This window comes from Ursus arctos, unplaced genomic scaffold (assembly GCF_023065955.2).
Source record: "Ursus arctos isolate Adak ecotype North America unplaced genomic scaffold, UrsArc2.0 scaffold_7, whole genome shotgun sequence".
NCBI lineage: Eukaryota > Metazoa > Chordata > Mammalia > Carnivora > Ursidae > Ursus > Ursus arctos.
Genome location: NW_026623089.1, coordinates 61319335 through 61343684, shown reverse-complemented (window position 1 = coordinate 61343684; position 24350 = coordinate 61319335). Strand labels below are relative to the sequence as shown.

Here is a 24350-nt window from a genome sequence, read left to right as displayed (position 1 = left end):
TAGCTAAAATAGAGTGTAATGACCCTGCTCCCTCCACGTACCCAATCTTGATTCACCTACCCTAACTCCACTCAATGATCCAAGCCCCTCCCCTCATTATTTTGGAGTAAATGCAAACATTCTATCACTTCATCATCATTAAATCTTTCATAGGTATCTCGAAGGGGACACTTTTTTCTTCTAAACATGACAATAATATCATATCGCTTTAAAATTACAGTAACTCCTTAATATTAAAAGTCAATCAGTGATCAAGTTCCAAGAATATCTCACTTTAATATTTACTGAGAACTTGCTGTGTTAGCATTAGACACTTCCCCACATACTAATTCATTTAAATTGCTGTTATTTAAATTGCCTTTTTTCCCTTTTTGCTTTCATTCTTACTAAAAGGAACAAGTCTGTTTCTACCGGATGATTCAAAGCCCCGCGGCGGGGGTCTTGCCCGCGGAGCAGCCCCGCAGCGGCCCGGGTCCCGGCCCTGCCCTCTCCCGGTGGGGCCCAAGTTCCGACCCGGAAGCTTCTTCGCGGAGGGATCCGTTCCCCAGACTCGCGCCCCCGGCCCCGCCCCGGTTGCCTAGGCGACGAAGGGCCGCACCTCCGGGGCGAGATCCTGACGATGTCCGTGGGGACCACTCCCGGGGGAACGAGCCCCGCGGCGACGACCCCGGCGGGAACCACGCCCGAGTCGGAGGTATGCGGCCCCTTCCCGGCACCCGACACTCTCGAGCGCCCGCCCCAGGCCCACGGTGCCCGCGGCTGAAGCCCGTCCCCAGGGAGGCGCCCCGCGCCCGCGTTGGGAGCGCGGCCCGGAGAGACGTCGGGGTCCGGGAGGCGGGCGGGGGTCGCTGAGGCAGCGCCCGGCGCTCCCCGAGCCCTGTCGCCGGCCGCGTCCCCGCCCCGGCGCGCCGCGCGAGGTGCCCTGGAGTAGAAACTAGAAATTCCCTCTTGGTCGGTTCCAGGTCCCAGCGACCTCACAACGTCCGTGCTTCTCTCGGATTCTCTGCACTCGAAAGGGGGTCTTGGAATCGGAAATGGGCCAGCTAATTCTTTTGCAGTGATCATAGTTCCTATATTACTCAAAGGTGTCGTGGAATAATAACTCTTCATTGTTAGTAGATTGATCAATATTTGAAGGCCAGGGCTTGGTGTCACCCTGATTCTTTTACCGCTTCTCTAAATAAAGAGATACATGATAGGACAAAGGAGGGGCCCTGGAAAATCGGCCTTATGGTTATGGCTTAGTTGCTCATTGTCACCTTGTCTTTAGGAAAGTTATTTAACTTCCTTGGGCCCCAGTGGTTTCCTGTATGTGGGGGGGGGGGGGGGGGAAAGAAAGAAGGATTTATCTTTAGGCTCTACCCAACACCAGCTCTCAATAATAAATGGGTTTTAGGTAACTTTAATTACTCAGAAGCTTAGTATCCTGAGATTTTAATTAAGAACATATCTGCTATTCCAGATATTGCTAAAAGAAAATGTTTAAATCTTCACAGAGTCCATCATGTTGTTCTATGAAGTTTTGTCTTCAGTTTTTTTTAAGACCGGAGGTGAATAATGATGTTATAATTAACATTTCTTTGCTCAACTCCTTTATTAGTCTAAATAACATTTTTTTTTTTTTTGGTGCAGAATCTAAGTATTAGCTGCTATTTTCTAAATGTAGAAACACACAGCCAATTATCTAGTGCCTTGCCGCAGAGATGTATATACAAGTCGTTCCCAATCGAGATTCTTCCCAATACTGCAGACCGCTAAAGCATGCTGACTGTCCTATGAGCCTTTTGAAATTAGCATACATTAAAAATACATTTTAATGTGATAAGCTGGTTACTAAGCTAGTTACTCCCTTGTGATCTCTAATGTAAGTAATACAAATTTCAAAAGTGGCAGAGAAAATTTCCCAATTAAGTCATGTTATTTAAAAATATACAAAAACATACTTATGAAAATGCTCAATTGTCAGTGTACATTTGCATATACTTACTTATCCATGTAGATATAGATATGTCCTTTCCAAGATGACTCTGATAATTTGGGGCTAGTGAATCTGCACTTCAAAAAAAAAAAAAAAACCAAAAAAACAAACAAGGAAGAAAAGAAAAAGAAATACCCTCATAATTTTTTTTTTTTTTTTTTTTGAAGATGCAAAGAAGTGCCATGTCCCAGGGGAAAAGAAAATCACTTTTGTATTTTGGATGGGTCAGATGAATTGAGTTAGTTACAGACCTTAGGTGATTATCTGCCATCTTGGCACTGTCAGTGGGCACATTTGTTAACTTCTTGGAGGAGCAGGTATTCCCTGTGACGAGCAATTCAGAAAATGCTCAGTCTTTTAGTTAGTAACAAACTGAAGAAATCGAGATGGAATTTGGACTCAGTGAGCCGTACTCACTTAGCTTGTATTGAGATGAACAGGCTGCTACACCGTGGGAAAAACACCGTTTTCCATTCTAATGAAAGCAGAGTTCCTGTAGGTCACAGAGAAGCCAGTGGATCTCTAGAGCCTGCATTCGTTAGAGTGATCAGGCCTGCCGGCTGCCCGTTGGTGCCCACAATGTGTTTTAGGGGTTACATGGAAAAGATGGCAAAGACCCCTCTCTCAGAATCTACGTTCCCAAGGCTACTGATTTTCAGTTAGATACTGAAATGTTCTTCTCAGGTCAGATTCTTTCCAGAGTTGATCCCCCAAGACCTAGTCCCTTATGGTGTCATTTCTAATAAATTCTGTTTCCAAATTGACTTAGCCAGTAGACCATCTAGTCATCCTAGCCAAGCAGTAGTGAAATATTTTTTTTTCTTGCCAAGTCAATCAGAAATAAAGCATAAGCTTCCAGTAGTCTGAGGTTTCCAGACTTATTTGTTGCCAGTACCTAGAACAAAAACAACCAACTATTCCAATCACTTAGTAGGCACTCAATAAAATATAACTAGTTAAAATCACAGGTGGTCTGATGTATGCCAGGAAAGATCGTTATCATAGACCAAAATCTATTGAGAAACTGTAAACAAGCAGACATGAGATGCAGGTCCAGGAAGATTTTTTTTCTGTAGCCTTGCAGAAACTCTTTTTGCCAACTTTCTGAATTTAACATTCCAGTTTCTTTAGTAACATGGGAGTTAATGCCTCCCTCTAAGAGGTAAGACTCAATGTTTGGGAGATATCTGTATAAGAATGCATAAGACCAGGGTCGCCTGGGTGGGTCAGTCCTTAAGCGTCTGCTTTCAGCTCAGGCTCAGAGTGTGATCTCAGGGTCCTGGAATCGAGCCCCACATCGGGCTCCCTGCTCCACTGAGAGCCTGCTTCTTCCTCTCCCACTCTCCCAGCTTGTGTTCCCTCTCCCTCTGGCTGTCTCTCTCGCTGACAAATAAATGAATAAAATCTTTAAAAACAAAATGCATAAGACCAGACAAAAACGACAAAAATCTGAAACTATTTGCTATGTATAGATCTGTAAATGAAAGGAATTTATAAATGTTTATAAATTAAATCGTAAATGAATTTATAAATGAATACTTAGAATTTAGGCATCAGTCTTTTATCAGTAGTTGGTTCTTAAACTGACTTCCTTAGTGTCTTAAAAAATATTATTTGGGAAATATCATTTAAGTAGCATACATGAAAGGACTATACTTCAACTCACATCAGAGACCTAAAAGAAAATGTAAATGATTGTTGCCCATTTGCTTATTCTGAATAATGTCTCCAAGTGTTACTATATTCCATAATAGACAACATTTAAAAAGTCACCATGTCTCAATACCTTTGAGACTTTATCAGGATAAGAGGACACTTACATAATCTTGAGTGGAAGGATGGTGTCTTGCCTTGGAGATCTTCAACATGTCTAGGAGGAGTTCACAGACAATTCTCTCTACGTTAGGTGATCTCCCTACAGACCTTGAAAACAGCTTCCACCCCATCATCAGCTGGTTGGAGAGAAACACTTGGGGCTCAACTTGAGCAGCAAGCTGATCAGGGTCCTGCAATTTCTATGTCACTCAAGAGATTTATTGAAGCCATTTTCAGCACATACTGTAGGAAAACCTGAGTAGGACCGCGGGGAGGATGCCAAAAGTGTTAATTAAAATATTGTTGAGAAGACAGTACTAATATTCCTCGAAATGTTAATATACAGTAGTATTATTTATAAAACATTTAGAACCTCTGAAAGTAGTGGCTGTGGGTGTGGAGAATTTGACAAAAATTTAGGCTTGTCTTTCTTTTTACTAGTGGTCTTAGGGTTTCCTGTCTTACTTTAAAAGTCCTGCTTCTCCTCTCTTCAGCCTCCCTTTCAGATTATGCAAGTAATCTTTACTCTTTTTCTAATATTTAAAGTATTATTACTAAAATTAGGTCTTTAACATGGCTAAAATTAATTTTGATAGATATATTTGGTATATTTGAAATGATTTAATTTTATTTTCTTCTAGACATGAACCATCAGTTATGACAGCTTCATTTACTAAATAAACTGTCCTCTCTCTTCCCATTGAGAATGGACTGACTGCCACTATCACATTATGTGTATATACATGTGAATGAACACAAGGATGGGCAGAATAGTGGAACAGAAGAGAGACTACAAACATTTATATACACACACACATACACACACACACATATATATATATACACACACATATAAATTTGTATACATGTATATGTATTTTTGAATTTCCGAAAATTTATATATATTATTACAAATATATTTTTGGGGGCGCCTGGGTGGCACAGCAGTTAAGCGTCTGCCTTCGGCTCAGGGCGTGATCCCGGCGTTATGGGATCGAGCCCCACATCAGGCTCCTCCGCTATGAGCCTGCTTCTTCCTCTCCCACTCCCCCTGCTTGTGTTCCCTCTCTCGCTGGCTGTCTCTATCTCTGTCAAATAAATAAATAAAATCTTTAAAAAAAAAAAAACAAATATATTTTTGAATATCCTGTTCTTTTCACTGACCAGTTTGCCTATTCTTATGTCAATGCCATACTATTTTATATTTAGCTTTAATATCTAATTTGGAAAGGTTCCTTTCGCTATTTTTCTTTTAGAAAATATATGTATTCTTCCATAAGAATTTTTAAAAATTATTTTACAAAGTGCCAGAATGATACAGTTGAGATTTAAAATTGTCATCACATTACATTTATAACGTGGGAAGGATTTAATTTTTTTAATTTGAAGGTTTCCAATAAATCTCCTTTATTAAGTTTTTGATTAAACTTTTGATAAAGTTTTTAATTTCTGTAGGCCCTATACCTTTCTTATTATATTTATAACCAAGTATAGTTTAATCAAGTTTCTGCCATTTCCATTTCTAATTTGTTTCTAATATAGAGAAAAGCAGTTAGCCTTCATATATTTGTGTTATGTAACCATCTTATCAAATTTCTTATTAACTGAAACCATGTTAGTACAATGTCAGGTGTCTTAGGTATGCAACCATGTAATCTTCAAATAAAGATTTCTTTATTTCTTCATTTTTAATATTTAAGCCACATATTTCGTTTTCTTATTATATTAGTTGGAATCTCTATAGAGTGTTGAATTACAATAATGTTACTAGCCAGAATCCGTTTTTAGTTTCTGGTTTCATGAGAATGACTTCAGTTCTTCACCATTCAATCTGATGTTTTGGCAAATAATCTTTTTTGTGTTTAAGCTATTTTTTTTCTATTCATATTTTACTAAGAGTTTTGCTGCTGAATTCTAGCAAATGCCTGCTTATTATTTCATTATTGTATCATTTTTTTTTACCATTTAATTTGACATAAAAAGTATGTTGTTGTTAATGATGATCCATCCTTGCATTTCTGAAATTAACCTTATTTGGTCATAATGATAGCTTCTTTTTCTTTTAGTACACTGTTGGATTCAACTTTCTAAGATAATATTTTAATTCAAATTTTTACATCTGAATTCATGAATGACTTGGTTTATAATTTCCATTTTGTGCTAGTTTAGGTTTTTGTGTGTAGACTCTGCCGGCTTCTTAAAAATGAATTGTTTACAGTCTGTAATTATTACACTAACAGAATTTATGTGTTCTTCATTGTTAGGTAGAACTTCAAGTGTACAACTGTCTGGGCATGGTGACTTTTTAAAAAGTAGACTTCCAGTTTGGTTTATGTTTGGTCAGTCCCGTTCTCTTTCTTACCCCTGTTCAAATTTGATGATTTTTACGTTGTCTTGTAATTTTCAAATGTATCTCTACAGAATGTGGCTTATGTTTATTTTTTCTTTTAATTGCATTTGCCGAATATTTTTGCCTGTTTCATTCATTACTTTAAAGAACTAGTTCTCGTTTTCACATATCCTTCTTTAATCTGTTACTTTTTTAAAAAATATTTTTCTTTTTCTTAAATTGGCTCTTTAGCATGGCCCAGACTGTAGTGAGGCAAGTAAGGAAGTCTCCTTGGGCATAAAATTTAAGGGATGCCAGAAGTTCGGTTGTCAAGATAAACGGCAGTTGAAGGCATTTTTTTTTAATTGAAAGTTAATACAAAAAGCTCATAATGTATCAAAATTTGAAATAAAGACAGAATCAGTAGTCCTGATTTTTCCTTTTGCCTCAGGCTCTGACATGGCTCAACACAGTCCTGCTCCTTAGTTCATTTATTTTCATGCTTGAAGAGACCCTTTCTAAGTGTGGAAATTGTAGACTGGTCTATGTTCTCTGTGACTGTGAAACCCCTCTTAGTCATCTTTGATGAACTGTGTTATCTTTCTTTTAAAGAACATTTATTAAGAATCTTTTGAGATACTACCAGGGATGGATAGAATGATAACCCAAAAGCTTAAATTCTAGAAGGAAGACATACACAATGTGGAAAGCTTAGGTGAATAAGAGAAAAAATTTCAGAGAAAAGATTATCTGGCAAATAATATTAGGCTTACAATTTTATTGCTTCTGGAATAATTGCTAAAATCTACCAGGTGGTGGAGTAAAATGAGTTACAGTGAAGTTTAGCTTACATATTTTTCTAGTCAGAGATGGAATTTTACAGAGAAAACCAAATTACGTATCACATTTTTAGTGGCCTTTTCATGAATTTTGTATTGTATCTTTAATTTTTATAAGTCAGAATATATGTGTTGAAAGATTAAAGACTTTTTACCACCTTATGTCCTTTCAAGTGCAAGGCAGTATATAAACAAACAAAAGAGCACTAGTTCAAAATAGGTTCAGGAATTCAATTTAAGACAAAAGAAAACAAACAAAAGAGGCAAACCCTCTTACAAGATGATTATCTTAAACTATCAAGTTTTAGTAAAAAAATGAGGCACTAATATTAGGCATCTTAACTAGAATTACTGTTGTACAAAAGGTTTAAGATTATTGTGTTCCCTTTCATACGGTTCTTGTGTGACCTATTTTCTTCTATCCAGAAAATGTTCACATCAAATAAAATTGATCTGAATGTCTGTGCAATGTACTTTCCATGCATATTTTTGTTAATAATGACAGCAATCTCGTGTATGAAAACATTTCAAAATGATTTTTTAACATGAATTCAACTTAGGTTCAAATACTTGCTAGTAGTCAAACCCTCTGAGCCCTGCAAATCCAAGTCCAACTATTCATCATTCTCCATCATCTAATAATGTCATCAGATGATAGAGATGAATCCAGACAGTCGATTAACAACCTATGTTGACATAACTAGGATCTGCAGAATTCTAAAAAGAAGGAAAAGATTGAGTGACTGTTCCTGAGGAATTTACAGTCTAATGGAGTTGACAGTACAGGAATAATTTTACTTTACTGCTAATAATAAAAAACATCACCAACAAACATTTAACAAATATATAGTCATATGTTATGGACTAAAATACCATCTTGTATAAAAACTGAGTGCTTATAATTCAATTTACAAGTATTTGGGTGCCTAGTATGTGCAAGGTATTCTATTAGGTACTAAAACATTATTTTCTTATTGAGTTTATAAACTAATTGAATGACCTAGGTTAGGTTACTTTGCTAACCCTAGGTTACAAAAAGATAGCTAATAACGTAGCACATTTTATGTCTAAATTCGATTTTTAAAAATAAAAATATAATAACCTAATATTAAATACAAACATTAAGTTGATTACTATTACCAATAACTGTTAGCTTTGAGAATTTTCTAGTCTTGGAAAAAAAAATAAGGAAAACGTGGAACGTGATCTTGTTAGCTATAGCAAAACATTTTGTTGCTCTTCTTATTCACTGGAACCCATTCACATGGAAGGATAAATAACTATTTGTTGAATTGAAAACATTTGTCCCCTCCCTCCCCCAAAATCTCACAGTTCTTGATTTTTGTGGAAATGCTGCTGCTTACCTCTGCTTCTGAATCTCCTCTTCCATCCCCCATTCACAGCTGTTCTCCCCATGCGCTGGCTGTGGGCATTTTCATCCATTCTCACACTTGGAGGGACTCCTAAACCAACATTTTTAAACTGGACCTTTCTGAGTCTAGCATTTCTAATTACCTTCTAAACACTTCTTCCTTGATATGCATATTCCACCTTAAACTCAACCACTGAAATCGAACTTGTTATGTTTTCTTAAAATGAGCATCGTCTTCCAATGCTTCTGTTTTTATTGTCCTAACGAGAGTGCCACATATGATTTATTAAGAACAAACTCTTAAGCCTATTTTCTTTGACCAGCCAAGGGTCTGAAATATGTGTGATCTCTTGTGCAGTATCTTGCATTTAGTAATCACTCAGTAAATATTTGTTCAATTCTTAAATTTGAGATCTCCCACAACATGTTCCCAATGCCCACTTCCCACTTAGGTCCAACTAGTCCCTGACTTGTACCCAAGGCACCACTGTGTGAATTACTTGATATTTACAGAACCACTCCCCACGTGTCCTGTTGCTGATTCATTCCATGATTCTTGCCCAATCTCACCAGGTCCACTTCTGGACCTCCTCTCTATAGACTTACTTTCTCCTATCTCTATTCTTGTCCCTTTATTATGACTCACTTATCATTTTATTTTCTTGTTTTAAAGTCACCCTTGGTTTGTTCCTTCCACTAGATGTTAAGTTATTGAGGCTAACGAGTTTTTTTTTCTTGTCTTTGCCTCCTCTTGAGCACCAAGCTCAATGAGGAATAGGTAGGGTTTTTTTTTTAAAGTTCGTAAATTGACTCATTCTTGTTTGATCAGTTCCTGGATACCTAAGAGGACACATACAACCAGACCACTGTCCTCCATAAAAATTCCAGATGCCCAAACAAAGATGAGACTCATGCTCTTTTCCTTTCTGAGTCTTCAGATGCTTCGTCTGTATCCACTCTTTTTACATCTTCTGATAAACTCTGCTCTTACTTCATCTTGGCTTGCATTTGATTTCCATCCTGTATGAAGCCAAGGACCCACTTGTCTGGTCCTGTGGGACCCACTCTGCGTCCTCAGATGTGGGCTGCCTGCATCATCTTGGTGATTATGAAGTGACCCTCAGAGGAACAATGGTACCCCAAAATTAAGTCTGCACAGCACAATTTGACATTTGGGGATTGATAAGTTCCTCCTCTGTGAAACAGAGTTGGTTTAATGCTGATGTAATTTCTGTCTCTGTGCTCCTCTGTGTAACTGGTCTATTCTCTGGGGAAAAGGAAAACCGGGAGAACTGATGTGGGATCTGTTCTCATTCCCTATTCTTACTCCCTATTCATTCTGTTAGCTCTGAAGTGCTTTAGCTGGCTCTGAAACTTTACTCTCACTTTAACTGTAAGACTCTCTGGTTCAGTTCTTAGACAGTTTTTCTTAAGGCTATTAGCTGGCATAACAGACTGAATCACTCAGCTCCAGAGAAAAGGGACACTTGTTCCTTCCCATCAGAAAGTGTTTTTAGGGGCGCCTGGGTAGCGCAGTCGTTAAAGCGTCTGCCTTCGGCTCAGGGCGTGATCCTGGCGATCCGGGATCGAGTCCCACATCAGGCTCTTCCGCTATGAGCCTGCTTCTTCCTCTCCCACTCCCCCTGCTGTGTTCCCTCTCTCGCTGGCTGTCTCTCTGTCACATAAATAAATAAAATCTTTAAAAAAAAAAAAAAGTGTTTTTAGGTGACTAAGAACCCAGGGAAATGTCAGAGGTTATTCCTCATGTAGGAGTCCCCATAGAGAAAATATTCCCCATGATAATTTATTTGTGGCTTGCTGGGAACACACACATAAGACTGATCATCCCGTTCTCCAAGCCCCCACAGTGGTTTTAGACTGTTGCTGGGAGAAACCAAGACACATTTGGAGAATATCATCACATTGGTGACTCCCTGGGAAGCTCTCTGTGTAAGCAGCACATTTGATCTACCACATGCTTTCCCTAGAATAGAGTCCAGACTTCTAAATCTTTCTTTCTTTTTCATTGCTGGGTGGATGTCTCCTCATCGTAATTATGGGATGCTGGTATTGCGTTGAGGATTGGTGGCCAATCCTGTTGAGGACCCAAACTCTTAGGATAAAAAAGTGGTCCTGCTATACCCCCAGTTGCACTGGGTTTTTAGCTTCTAGTGGTGAGACATGTCGCAGGGTGGTCACTGCTAGGTGCATGTTGCCTCCTTGAATGAGACACAGTGGATGTCTCAGTGAGACAGGCAGCAGGCTGGTCACTGCTGAATGGTTGTCTCAGTGAGACACAGGGCAGACTGGTCACTGCTGTGTGGATGTCTCCTTGTTGGATTTCCTAGAGACATGTAACCTCCAAAACTAAAGCAGGAAAAAAAAAAAAGAAAAGAAAATTTGAACAAACCAGTTACTAGCAATGAAATTTACACGGTAACCAAAAAACTCCCAAAAAACAAAAGTCCAGGACCAGATGGCTTCACAGGCAAATTTTAGCAAATATTTAAAGAAGTGTTAATACCTATTCTCAAACTATACCAAAAAAATACAAGAGGAAGGAAAACTTTCAAATTCATTCCATGAGGCTAGTACCACCTTGATACCAAAACCAGATAAAAAAGAGAACTACAAACCAGTCTCTCTCATGAATAAAGATGCAAAAATCCTTAACAAAATATTAGCAAACCAAATCCAACGATACAGTAAAAAAATCACACACCACAATCAAGTAGGATATATTCCCAGGACACAAGGATAGTTCAGTATTCAGAACACAATCAATGTGATACAACACATCAATAAGAGAAAGGATTAAAAACCATATGATCACTTCAATAGACATAGAAAAAGCATTTGACAAAGTACAGCATCTATTCAAGATAAAAACTTTCAACAAAGTAGGTCTAGAGGGAGGATTTCTAACATAATAAAGGCCTTATACGAAAAACCAACAGCCAACATCATACTTAATGGTGAAACACTGAGAGCTTTTTCCCTAAGGGCAGGAACAAGACAAGGATGTCCACTCACCACTTTTATTCAACATAGTACTAGAAGTCTTAGTCACAGCAATTAGACAACATAAAGAAATAAAAGGCATCCAAATTAGTAAGGAAGAAGTAAAATTCACTGTTTGCAGATGACATGATGCTATATATAGAAAACCCAAAAGACCACCAAAAAACTACAATGACTCATAAATGAATTCAGTAAAGTTGCAAGATACAAAATCCATGTACAGAAATCTGTTGCATTCCAATACGCGAATAATGAAGGAGTGGAAAGTGAAATAAAGAAAATGGTCTCATATACAATTGTACCAAAAACAATAAAATATCTAGGAATAAACTTTACAAAAGAGGCGAAAGACCTGTACTCTGAAAACTATAAAACACTGATGAAAGATGACAGAAAGAAACGGAGATATTCCATGCTCATGGATTGGAAGAACAAATACTGTTAAAACATCTACACTACCCAAAGCAATCTGCACATTTAATGCAATCCCTATCAAAGTACCAACAGCATTTTTCATGGAACTAGAACAAACAATCCTAAAATTTGTATGGAACCACAAAAGACCTTGCATAGCCAAAGCAATTTTGAAAGCAAAGCAAAACTGGAGGTATCACAATTCCAGATTTCAAATTATATTGCAAAGCAGTAGTAATTAAAACAGTATAGTACTGGTGTACCATAGACACATAGATCAATGGAATAGAACAGAAAATCCAGAAATAAACCCACAATTATACGGTCAATTAATCTCTGACAAAGGAGGAATGAATGCATAATGGGAGAAATTCTCTTCAACGGATGGTGTTGGAAAAACTGGACAGCCACATACAAAAAAATAAAACTGGACCACTTTCTTTCACCACACACAGAAATAAATTCAAAATGAATTAAAGATGTAAATATGAGACCTGAAACTATAACAATCCTTGAAGAGAGCACAGGCAGTCATCTCTCTGACATCAGCCATAGCAACGTTTTTCTAGATATGTGTGTTGAGGCAAGAGAAATAAAAGCAAAAATAAACTATTGGGACTACATCAAAATAAAAAGTTTCTGCACAGTGAAGGAAACAATCAACAAAACTAAAAGGCAACCTACTGAATGGGAGATATTTGCAAATGACATACCTGATAAAGGGTTAGTATCTAAGATAGATAAAAAAACTGATACAACTCAATATCCAAAAAACAAATAAAAAATGGACAGATGAGATGAACAGACATTTCTCCAAAGAAGACATCCAGATGGCCCACAGACACATGAAAGGATGCGCAACATCACTCATCATCAGGGAAATGCAAATCAAAACTACAATGAGCTATCACCTCACACCTGGCAGAATGGGTAAAATAAAAAACACAAGAAACAATAAGTGGTGGTGAGGATATAGAGAAAAAGGAAACCTCGTGCACTGTCTGTGGGAATGCAAACTGGCGCAGCCACTATGGAAAACAGTATGGAAGTTCCTCAAAAAATTAGAATTACCCTATGATCCATAATCGCACTACTGGGTATTTACCTAAAAAATACAAAAAAAAAACCCAAAAAACAAAAAACAACCCACGAATTCAAAAGGATACACGCACTCCTATGCTTATTGCAGCATTATTTACAATAGCCTAACTATGGGAGCAGCCCAAGCGTCCATTGATAGATGAATGGATAAAGAAGGTGTGGGATATATATGTATCTATAATATCTATATCTATAGCTATATATATATGTAAATATTTATATATAAATATATAAATATTATTCAGCCATGAAAAGAATAAAATTTTGCCATTCACAACAACATGGATAGAGCTAGATAATACCAAGTGAAATAAATCAATAGAGAAAGACAAATACCAGATGATTTCACTTGTATGGGTAATTTAAGAAACAAAGCAAATGAACAAAGGTTAAAAAAGAGAGACAAACTAAGGCACAGACTCCTAACTACAGAGAATAAACTGATAGTTACTGGAGGGGAGGTGGGGGGGAGGGGATTAAAGAGTACACTATCATGATGAAAAAAATAAAGACCAAAAAAGAGTTTGTTAATTGAAAGCTATCACCCAGTTTTAAGTATGCATAACAGACAGATTAACTAGACATTCAACTTTTGAGAGGTACCATTACTTGAAAACAGAAGAGAAAAATGATTATCTAGAAGACGGTTGTGTTTAAAATTTATTTCTAATAGCAACTAGAACACAGTAAACAAATTTTGATATCATTGGATTAACATGTAAATCATGACTGAGATAACTCATTCGGTTGTTGTTTTGTTTTTGTTTTTGTTTTTGTTTTGGTAGAGAGATGCTGAATTCCAGGAGCATGAAAAGATTCTGTCTCCAGATTTTCTTTCGGTTGCTCAAATTACTGAAATGCTAGCAGAGGACGTAGATGGAGTTCAACAGTAAGCACTTCAATATTACAACCAAATATAGAACAGTTCTAGTTCTGCATCTATAAATGATCATGATATGCTATTATATAATTTAAATTTTTTCCCAATGAATTGTTATATCATGCAAATACATATATATCCAAATACATATAATATGCAGAGTCTGGAACACCAAAATTCTCAAACAACTGACTTTTACACTGCTCAGCTGTCTTCTTTATGGGAGAAATGCATTTCATACCAACATGCAAATGTTAACAGAGAATAGGAATTTATTGTTAAAAGCAGTCTTTAACATATGCTGTCTTCTACTTCTTTTTTCTTTCATTCATAAAACTGTCAACTACGCAAAATAACCTTTAGGTCATCTGTCTCATCATGACAAGAATAAGTTGTATATTCTGTAATATTAAGAATTAATACATTTTAATATTTTGGAAATCCTGAATATTAGCCATCCACCTGTGATTTTTATTGGATATGAAGCTATACTAAATATTCTGATTTCATGTATTTTGCCTAAAAATGTGAATATAACTGAATTTATGGGAACAATTCTAATATATGTACATCTCATTCTTAAGGCCATTGATTTCTACAGCAAATCATTTACTTAGAACTCTAGTCAGATATATCTAACACAAATTCCTAAAATGTGTTTTGAGTAATCAGTCATCTTAAAAGTTATCTTGCTCTAATAATGGAAGCCTGATTGACTATAATGTGTAGAGAGCCCACTCTGCACATGATGTGATGCTCTGAACTGTAATGTCTCTTCTGCCGGCCAGTCATCCGTATGTTAGGAGGATATTGTGGACCATAATGGACAAATAGAAAATGACTCTGTCAGTGGCTATCATTTGCAAATCTTTCAAATATTGTGGAATAGAGGTGATTTACTACTGAGAAGGAAATATGACAGATGTACTGGCTGGAAGAGAAATCTGAGAAGGGAAGACATATTTAGAGCAGGCAAATAACACTGACAGGCCTTTTCCCAGGATGCTCTTCACTTTCAGGGCCTGCAAATCTTGCTAGAAATCCTGGTGATCTGTGATTTGGCCATACTGCTTACCATCTATATAAGTATTAGTCAGTCAATTAAAAACTTCACAGGTTTTTAAACAAGTATATCATGGTAATTTTGACATTTTTATAGAAATTAATGCCCATTGGAAATTCCAATTTTTAGTATCAGAATTTATTAGTAAAATGCATTCATTGTATTAGTATCACTCATTATTTATGCTTTAAGTAAAATATTTTGCATTTCTAGATAATCCCAAATATTGTTGATCATTAAAGTGCAAAAAATAGGTATTTCATGCTAGGCAAAATAATATGATGCAAAGGACAGATATTTAATATAGTTTACAATTTATTTGTAATAAATATTAAAGATGTTATATTACATGCAATTAATATTAAATAAAAGGTATTGCAAGCATAATTTTTTTTAGACTTCTTTATTTCTTACCACATCTTAAGTTGTGCTGTATACCAAAGCTTGTGTGGCAATCTTTTTTTCTTCCCCACTTATTGGCTCTCTTTGTTGTCAAATATTTAAATTCTAAAAGTATTTTTAATCTTTAAAGATTAAAGTAGTTACTATAGAGAGTACCATATACTGAATGCCTAGGTGACATCTAGGATAAAGGAAAGGGTACAGAGGGTGATACAGAAGTTAACTGTATAGAAACAACCAGGTTCAATGTAGGATGACCTATTAGACTGTCTCATTAATAGAATTTACCTGAAGTAATCTCAGATTTTAGGGTATCAATTTTGGATAAATGACAGTATTATGTCAGGAGCCATTTCTTTGCAAAGTAATTTTCTTGAGGTTCTGTATATGATTTTTGTAACAGTAATCCTGAAATATTTGCAATCAATCATTCGCTTTCCATTTAAAATAGTATTATTATAAATGGGGATTATATACTTCTCAAATGACAGAAATATAATTTAGGTATCCTGTCACCAAGTGACAGAAGTATGCCAAAATCATGTAGTCTACAAAGCTATAAACCTATTTAAATAAATTATAGGAAATCAGCACATTTCCCTACCTTTTAAAATTAAAAATTGTGTTTCATGAAAGCAGCCAACCAAATGAAACATTATAGTATCATTAAAACATATTTCGAGAGTACACTTTGAGTAAAGTTAAATGTCTGAGTACATTTCTCATGATCTCCTATTATCAATCATTCATGCTTTTAATGTAACCCTGATTTTTTACAGATACACCCAAATCCTTTTTGAAAAAAGGTTAAGGACTAAATTGAAAAGAACTATTTAAACACAGAAATAACCCTAAGAGATCTTTTAATAGCCTTCCATAACTGGGCCTCCATGAGCTGTTCAGCTCTTGCCTTAAGGCTTATTTCTGAATGTCATCATATTTAAAAAATAAGATGCCTCCAATTTCAAGAGCAAGTAGGAATAATGTGGTACCTTTACTGGAATTCTTGGTGAGACAAAATAGATAGTTACATCACCTATCACTATAACACAACTCCCTAAATCCCTGTTAAGCATCTTTCTCTTTCCCCGTGGTCTCTAATGCCACAGCTGTAGCCATCTCTCCTCTCCCCTGTCCCATCTTCCCTTTTCCCCAGAGGAAATACTTACAAATTTGCCAATAAAATGCATGGAAACTTTGCATTCAAATTGCAGCAGCATCTTGCTCCAAATGCTTCCCTGCATAACTTCCTTTGGGGTGAAATATCTGAACAAAGAATAGAAATGGTAAATACTTAGCCCTGCAATTCTAGTTGAAGGTTAAGATTCAAATGGTATTAGGGGAAGTGGTGGAGGAAGGATGGGGGAGAGCAAAAATAGAGGGATGTCAAAGAAGTTTCACTAAAATACTCTTAGACAAATAGTTCATTTACGTATAATCAGACTCTGGAAAAAAAAGAAAATAAAAAGCAAAGAACACATGCAACTATTTAGGTCAAATATTTAATTTTTTAAAAGAACAGCATGGAGATGGCAGATGAAGAGTACAGTTAGAAGGAAGACTAACTGCTGGGAACAGAACGTTCAGGTAGGTTGACTCCAGAGTTGATTGACTCAAGGCCTCAATAGTATCATCAAGAAATGATTATAATTTTAAGGGGTGCCTGGGTGGCACAGCGGTTAAGCGTCTGCCTTCGGCTCAGGGTGTGATCCTGGTGTTATGGGATCGAGCCCCACATCAGGCTCCTCTGCTATGAGCCTGCTTCTTCCTCTCCCACTCCCCCTGCTTGTGTTCCCTCTCTTGCTGGCTGTCTCTATCTCTGTCAAATAAATAAATAAAATCTTTAAAAAAAATGATTATAATTTTAGAACTGATTTTTTTAATAATTATAAGATGGCTGCCAGTAGCAATCAAGTCTACTTATTTACTCTTCTGTATTTTTCTTCCACAGAAGAAAATAAACCTCACCCTTAGTTAGGAATTAGAACAGTTTAAGAGAGTGCCCACCATAGACCAGTAGTTACTATAGAGAATACCATATACTGAATGCCATTATATGGCTTTATGGGAAGAGCAGGAGATTATCATAATTGGTTTAGAGGAATCAGTACTTTCTTTTGGGGTTGAGGTGTCTACCTTGATGCCATTGTAGATGAGATGGAAGTTAGAGAGTTAAATACAACATCAGCTTTATTTGTTCCCAAACTTGTTTAATCTTGCTGTATTTATTATTCTGATTATAGAATCTATTTCAATATTATGAATAATAAGGACTTCCTTTTTTGAAAATGGCAGTATGAAGTTGTCACACACCCACACATAGTCCCTCAGAAATCACATATAAGCAATAAGGAAATACCGATAACTTCTTTATCCAAACAAGGAGAATGCTGTAAGCCCAAACCACAAAATAGAGGATGACTGCCAGAAGCATTATAGATCAAGCAGAAGTGGAGGAGAAAGAACAAGAAAGATACACATAGTTGAAGATCTTAGAGTGAGCTAAAAAATATAATTATTCTCCTAGGTGAGAAGAAAACCCTGAAGTGTCATTTTAAGAACCCTTCTTTGCAACAGTAGGACCAAAGAGTTACAGGCTTGGAACAGATAATTCCCGTATTTACAAGAAATAGATTATTTGTGTGATGGTAATGAGAACATATCCTACTTTTTTTTTCTTTTTCCCCACTAATTGAAAAAAAGTAAAATACTGGAATATATTACATGAACTTATTCAAGCCAAGTCTGAGTACAAAACACAGAATATGCATACAAAGCCATCTTAAGGAAAAAAAAAAATTGAAGAATTGGGGGGGGGGAAACCTGGCAGGCAAAGAAAACAACCAAATGAATATAGCCATGAGCATAAAAATATACTGTCAGACATTTATCGTGAATTAAAAAAAAACTTAGGAAGCAATCACAACAAGAGCATAAAACAGATATAAAAACTCAAGGAAGAGATAACGAGAAATAAAAGGTGATAAAACATGTAAAAAAGCAAAGAGTAGAAAAGATCTTACAGCGGTGAGCTCTGTAAGCAACCCAAGGGAGAATTAACACTGCTGAAAACACTAAGGGACCTAGAAGACAGTATTGAGAAAAGCATATAAAATGAAAAGGAAATTTTTTGAAAAAAAATTTGAAAGTTAGTAGAAAATTATAGCTATATACAAAATGAGTAAAATATACATAATTTGAACGCTTTGAAAAAGAAAACAGAACAAATATTTAACAATATAGTTCCAGAACATAGTGCTGGAAGAAGGAAGAAGAGGAGCGAGGTGAGGAAGAGAATTATAAGAATAGAAGAAGTGAGGAAGAAGACCAACAAGAGTGCTCACGCTTGCTCTCTTTATCTCTTCCTCCTCTTCCCTTTCTCTGTTTCCCTTTTGAAGGTCATTTTGGACTTAGGATTTTGATATAACTATGGGTATTTTTAGATTAAGGGCATTATAGAATTTTCATCCAAGAAAAATATCTGCAATTTCAAAACTTAGAAAAAGAACTGTTCACTAATATGATCTTAATGTCTGGATTTTTCTTTTTGTTACAGAAAACTGAAAAAGTTTTTGAATTTCAAAAACCTTCACACCTGTTTAAAGGAAGACATTCTACTAGATTTTTACGTATCTGGATTTTTGTGGGCTAGAGGAATGGACTTTTCTGTTATTCAATATTCAAAATTTATGACCTTACTAGATATGTTACTTCATAATCTTAGAAGTAAGTACGTTTTTTTCTTTTTTTTTTAAGAAAAGAAAATTTAGTCCACTGTTGAAATTAGTGTTCTTAAGCAAAAGTTCCTAATTTTAGTGTAATTCCTTCAATGAAAATTATGGGATTTTTTCTGGATAGAGCAAAGATATATAGTTCATACCTTCATTAAGTTGTAAAATTTCAAACAGTACTTAACAGGCTAAAGTTCTCTTAATTAACTTCCCTAAGATGTTAACTTCATTTAAAAATCTTATCCATCCCCAAAATGTCATGTAGTTCACATTTATTTAGGTATTTTTTTATTGTATGAACTGTTTCATTTCATCTTACCTGCAAGTTTTACTGGGATATCTCAGAAATGACTAATGAGAGGAGGTACTTTAGTCAATTTCTAAACCCCATTAAATAGACATTACTCCCATACACTTAGATTTTGTGACTTTTTTCTTCTATAACATCAGAATGAGTTACTATAGGGAATTTGGAAATTCTTCCTTAGAGCAATTTTCAGTGTGATAAATTTTGTTTGAGAATAAATACAATTGCTTCTTGGAAAAAAGAAAAGAAAGAAATCTATCACGGATATATTGCCAGTTCTGTGTGCTAGGCACTGTGTTTGGTTCTAATCTTCAACATGCATTATTGAACCTCGGAGCAACTCCCACATGGGAGGTATTATAACCACTATCTCAGAGCTGAGCAAGGAGTCCAGAGAACAAGACTGCAAGCTGGAAACCCGCACAACTAGAACTTGAATCTCAAAGTATATAATCAAAAGGCCAGAAGGGAGGGGAGGTGGGGGGATGGGGTAACTGGGTGATGGGTATTAAGGAGGGCATGTGTTGTGGTGAGCACTAATGAATCGTTGAACACTACATCAAAAACTTACGATATACTATATGCTGGCTAACTAAACATAATAAAAAAAAATAAAATTCCAACCCCCCCACATAAAAATAAATAATAAAAAATAAAGCTCCATGAAAATTTTTTTTAAAAAGGCCATGAGCACTATAAACACAAAGGTATTTGTGTCTCAATTGAAAGATATACTTATGTCAGTTGAGAGCTCCTTCTTTCCTTCCTTCCTTCCTTCCTTCCTTCCTTCCTTCCTTCCTTCCTTCCTTCCTTCTTCCCCCTCCCCACTCCCTCCCTTCCTTCCTTCTTTCCTTTTCTTCATTCCTTACTTTTTTTAAACTATTCTTTGCTTTTGGGTCATTTGCTTGTTTTTAGTTTCTTTTCTTCTTTTTTTTTTGAATGAGCAGGTAGAAGACCTTGCTCCCCCTAAAGAATTGACACCAGAATTGTCAGAATATGTGGGTGCCTATTTGCAGCCACACAAAGCCTATTCTGTTCTGTGTATCAGTTTCTAGCAGGAGAAATTTAAAGTGAACTAGCAAAACTAATAGAGAAGCCACTCAGGCCTTATGCACCCTTCCTACTCCTAGTCATCCTTACAAGGGACAAATTCGTAGTTCTTGTATGAGAGGAGAAGAAAGCATTATTTTCCTTCTTTGCAAGTGGGAGAATTTTATCTTTGCTTATATGTAAGTATGTAGTGCCATGTTAAAGATAAATAATGGGGCGCTTGGGTATTACAAAAGTGCTTAAATGAACAATTGTGAACATCCTTGAAATAAATGTTAAAAAGAATCATGAAAAAAAAAAGGAAGGTATAGAGAAGAAACAAATGGAAATTTTAAAACAAAATTATACAATAACCAAAATTAAAATCTTATTAGATAGAAATTATAGCAAAATGGAGAGGAGACAAAGGAAAAATCAGTGAACTTGAACATGTAGTGATAGCAATGATCCAATCTGAACAACACAGAGAAAAAGACTGGCAAACAAATGAACAAAACCTCAGGGACTTGTGGGACAATCAAAGTTCTAATATGCATATTGTTAGAGTCTCAGAAAGACAAGAAAAAAGGTATGGTGCTAAACAAACATTTGAAGAAATAATGGCTGAAAACTTCCCAAATTTGGTAAAAGGTATAAATTTATAAATTCAGGAGGCTGACTGGACTACAAACAGACTAAACCAAAAGAAAAACACCATCAACCACCTGGGTCTAATTGACATTTACACAACAGTCCACCCCAAACAGAATAGACATTGTTTACAAATGCACATAGAATATTCATCAAGGTGGGCCATCTTCTGGGTCATAAAACAACCTTAAATTTAAAATAATTGAAATCATACAAATATATTCTCTGATCATATAGGTATTGAACAAGAAATTAATAACAGAAATATGTCAGGAAAATCTTCAAACACATATTAAACAACACAGTTCTAAATAGTATGTGGGTCATATATCTCAATAGATATTAGAAAAGATTTTTAAGTAAGTGAAAATAAAACATGAAAATTTCAATATTTGAAAATCTCATCAATGTAAATAATCTGAAGAAGAAAAGCCATATGATCATATAAATAGATGCAGAGAAGCATTTGACTAATAGAACACCCATTCGTTGTTTTAGAAAAGAGTCAGAAAAAAACGAAGAAAAAAAGTGATATTCCTCAATGTCATAAAAGGCATCTACAAAAAACGTAAATCTATTGTTATACTTAGTGGTGAAAGACCAGGTGCTTTCCCCATAAGATCAGGGTCAAGGCAAGAAGATCTACTCTCAGAACTCCTATTAGACATAGGACTGAAAGAAAGTCTTAGCAATAAGTGCAATAGAGTAAGAAAAAGAAAAAAAGGGGAAGGAGGAAATAAAACAGTTCCTGTTCTCAGATGAATTAAAAAAAAAATTCTAGAACTTGTAAGTTAAGCAACATTGCAGTAATAAGGTCAAAACACAAAAGTCAATTGTATTTCAATGTACTAACAATATACATTGTATCCCAAAATTTTAATAAATACCATTGTTTACAATAGCTCAAAAAATAAAAGAAATGCTTAAGTATATTTCAATGTACTAACAATATACATTGTATCCCAAAATTTTAATAAATACCATTGTTTACAATAGCTCAAAAAATAAAAGAAATGCTTAAGTATATTTCAATGTACTAACAATATACATTGTATCCCAAAATTTTAATAAATACCATTGTTTACAATAGCTCAAAAAATAAAAGAAATGCTTAAGTATAAATCTAACAAAAAATCTAACAAGATCTGTATGCTAAAAACTACAAAATGATGACAAAAGAAATGAAAGAAAACTTAATAAATGAAAAACATACTGTGTTGTTGTATTAGAAGATTCCACATGGTAAAGATGTCAATTCTTCCCAAATTGATCTGTAGATTTAATACAATATCAATCTAAATCCTAGCAGGATTTTTTTCTAGACATACCCAAGCTGATTTTTAAATTTATATGGAATGGCTAAGGAATTAGAATAGCTAAAATAACTTTGAAAAATAAGAATATAGCTGCAAAAATCATACACTCAAATTTAAGACATACTATAAGTTACAATAATAAAGGCAATGTTATGTTAGTGAGGGAATAAATGCATAGATCAATGGAACAGAAGCAGGAATTCAAAAATACACTGATGCAAAATGGTCATCTGAATTTTTGATAAATATGCAAAAGCAATTCAACAGAACAATGTAGCCTTTTCAACAAATGTTGGAACAACTTCTACCTATATTGAAAAAAATGTACCTCAGCCTAAATCTTTTATTTGATATAATTAGCTCTAATTAGATCATAGATATAAAATTAGAATGTAAAATTATAAATTTTTTAGAAGAAAACTGGAACAAAAATCTTCATGACCTGGGGTTTTACAAGAAGTTCTTAGACATGACCCCCAAAACATAATGCATATAGGGAAAAAATGATAAATTAGACATCATAAAATTGTAAAACTTTTGTTTTATGAAAAGTCACTGTTAGAAGAATGAAGCGATAAGCTACAGACAAGGAAAAAATATCTGTAAATCACATATTTGACCAAAGACTTGTCTCTATAACATATAAAGAGCTCTCAAAACAATAAGAAAACAGACAATCCCATTAAAAATAGGCAAAGCTATCAAAACCCATAATTCCTGTCAACCATGAGGAAAACATTAGACAAACCCAAATTAAGGTACATTGTACAAACTATCTGACTGATACCTCCCAAAGTGACCAGGTTATCAAAAACGAGAAAAGATTGAGAAATGATCACTCTAGGGGAACCTCAGGAGACAGGACTACTAAATATAATGTAGCATATAAATGGGAGCCTTGAACAGAAAAAGAATATTAGGGGCACCTGGGTGGCACAGCGGTTAAGAATCTGCCTTTGGCTCAGGGTATGATCCCAGCATTATCGGATTGAGCCCCACATCAGGCTCCTCCGCTATGAGCCTGCTTCTTCTTCTCCCACTCCCCCTGCTTGTGTTCCCTCTCTCGTTGGCTGTCTCTCTGTCAAATAAATAAATAAAATCTTAAAAAAAAAAAAGAAAAAAAGAGTATTAAGTAAAAATTGAAGAAATCTAATAATACTTTTAAAATATATATTTATGTAGAAAAACAAAGGGATTTAATGAAAGAAAAAAATATATGCTCTAACAAAACAACAACAACAACAACAAAAAACTAAGAATAAACCTTAAAAAGAAATGTACAAGTTATGAAAAAAAACTTCAGAGCACTTTTAAAGGTTACAAGGAAGTTTTCAACATTTGGAAAAATCCTACAACATTCTTGGAAACACTCCACATCATAAAGATGCTAAATCTCTTTAAGTTAATGTATAATATTAGTATTGCAAAGAAATACCAAGAGCTTTTTTTTGTTGTTGGTGGTGCTTTTGCCTAGGGGTGACTTACTAGGCAAGGTGATTCTAACAAAAATATGGAAAATAAGCAAATACAAATTGTCTTTAAAAAGTGTAATAAGCTATAGCATATCTTGTTATTAGCAGTAGTAGTACTAGTAGTGTTATAAAATCCCAAATATTTGAACACAGTGGTTAATGACTAAACAGACCAAAAGAACAGAAGGGAAAGTTTAGAAATAGACCCAAGCATTGGAATTCAGTATTTGATAAAATGACATCTCAAATCTATGATGAAACTATGTACTATTCAATAAATAATATTGTGTCCATCTAGAAAAAATAGGATCCAACCCTCTTTCTGTCCATAAACCCGAATATATTCCAAGTGGATCACTTTTTTATTTAAATGTAAAATAATTGAAACTATAAAAATGTTGTAGGAAAACATAACAGCCTTGAATGGGGAAGACCTTTATAACTATGCCTCAATTCCAAAGCCATAAAGACAAAGATAATTAAAGTTGGTATATAAAAGTCAAAAGTCGACAAAGAAAAAATACCAAAAAAAAAAAATATCAAAAGAAGAGTAAGAACTGGGAAAATTATTCCATCTCAGACACCAGCAAGCTGTTAAGTTCTATAATATAAAAAGAGTATGCAGAAGCA

The 24350-nt window shown here is 35.2% G+C and overlaps 1 protein-coding gene across 3 annotated transcripts in view; it reads left to right on the top strand.

Moving 5' to 3' along the window:
- Positions 1-276: 276 nt before the first annotated feature.
- The window catches only part of CABCOCO1 (ciliary associated calcium binding coiled-coil 1), a 111415-nt gene continuing 87341 nt past the window's right edge, over positions 277-24350 (top strand). The window contains exons 1-3 of one of the 3 annotated variants that reach the window (XM_026504292.4): positions 277-694; positions 13655-13758; positions 18771-18940. In XM_026504292.4, coding sequence (XP_026360077.2) covers positions 620-694; positions 13655-13758; positions 18771-18940 — 349 coding nt within the window. In that variant the 5' untranslated portion in view covers positions 277-619. Of the gene's footprint in view, positions 695-13654; positions 13759-16731; positions 16802-18770; positions 18941-24350 lie in introns of those variants that run through there. The other 2 variants (XM_048219094.2, XM_048219095.2) reach the window with 2 other exon arrangements.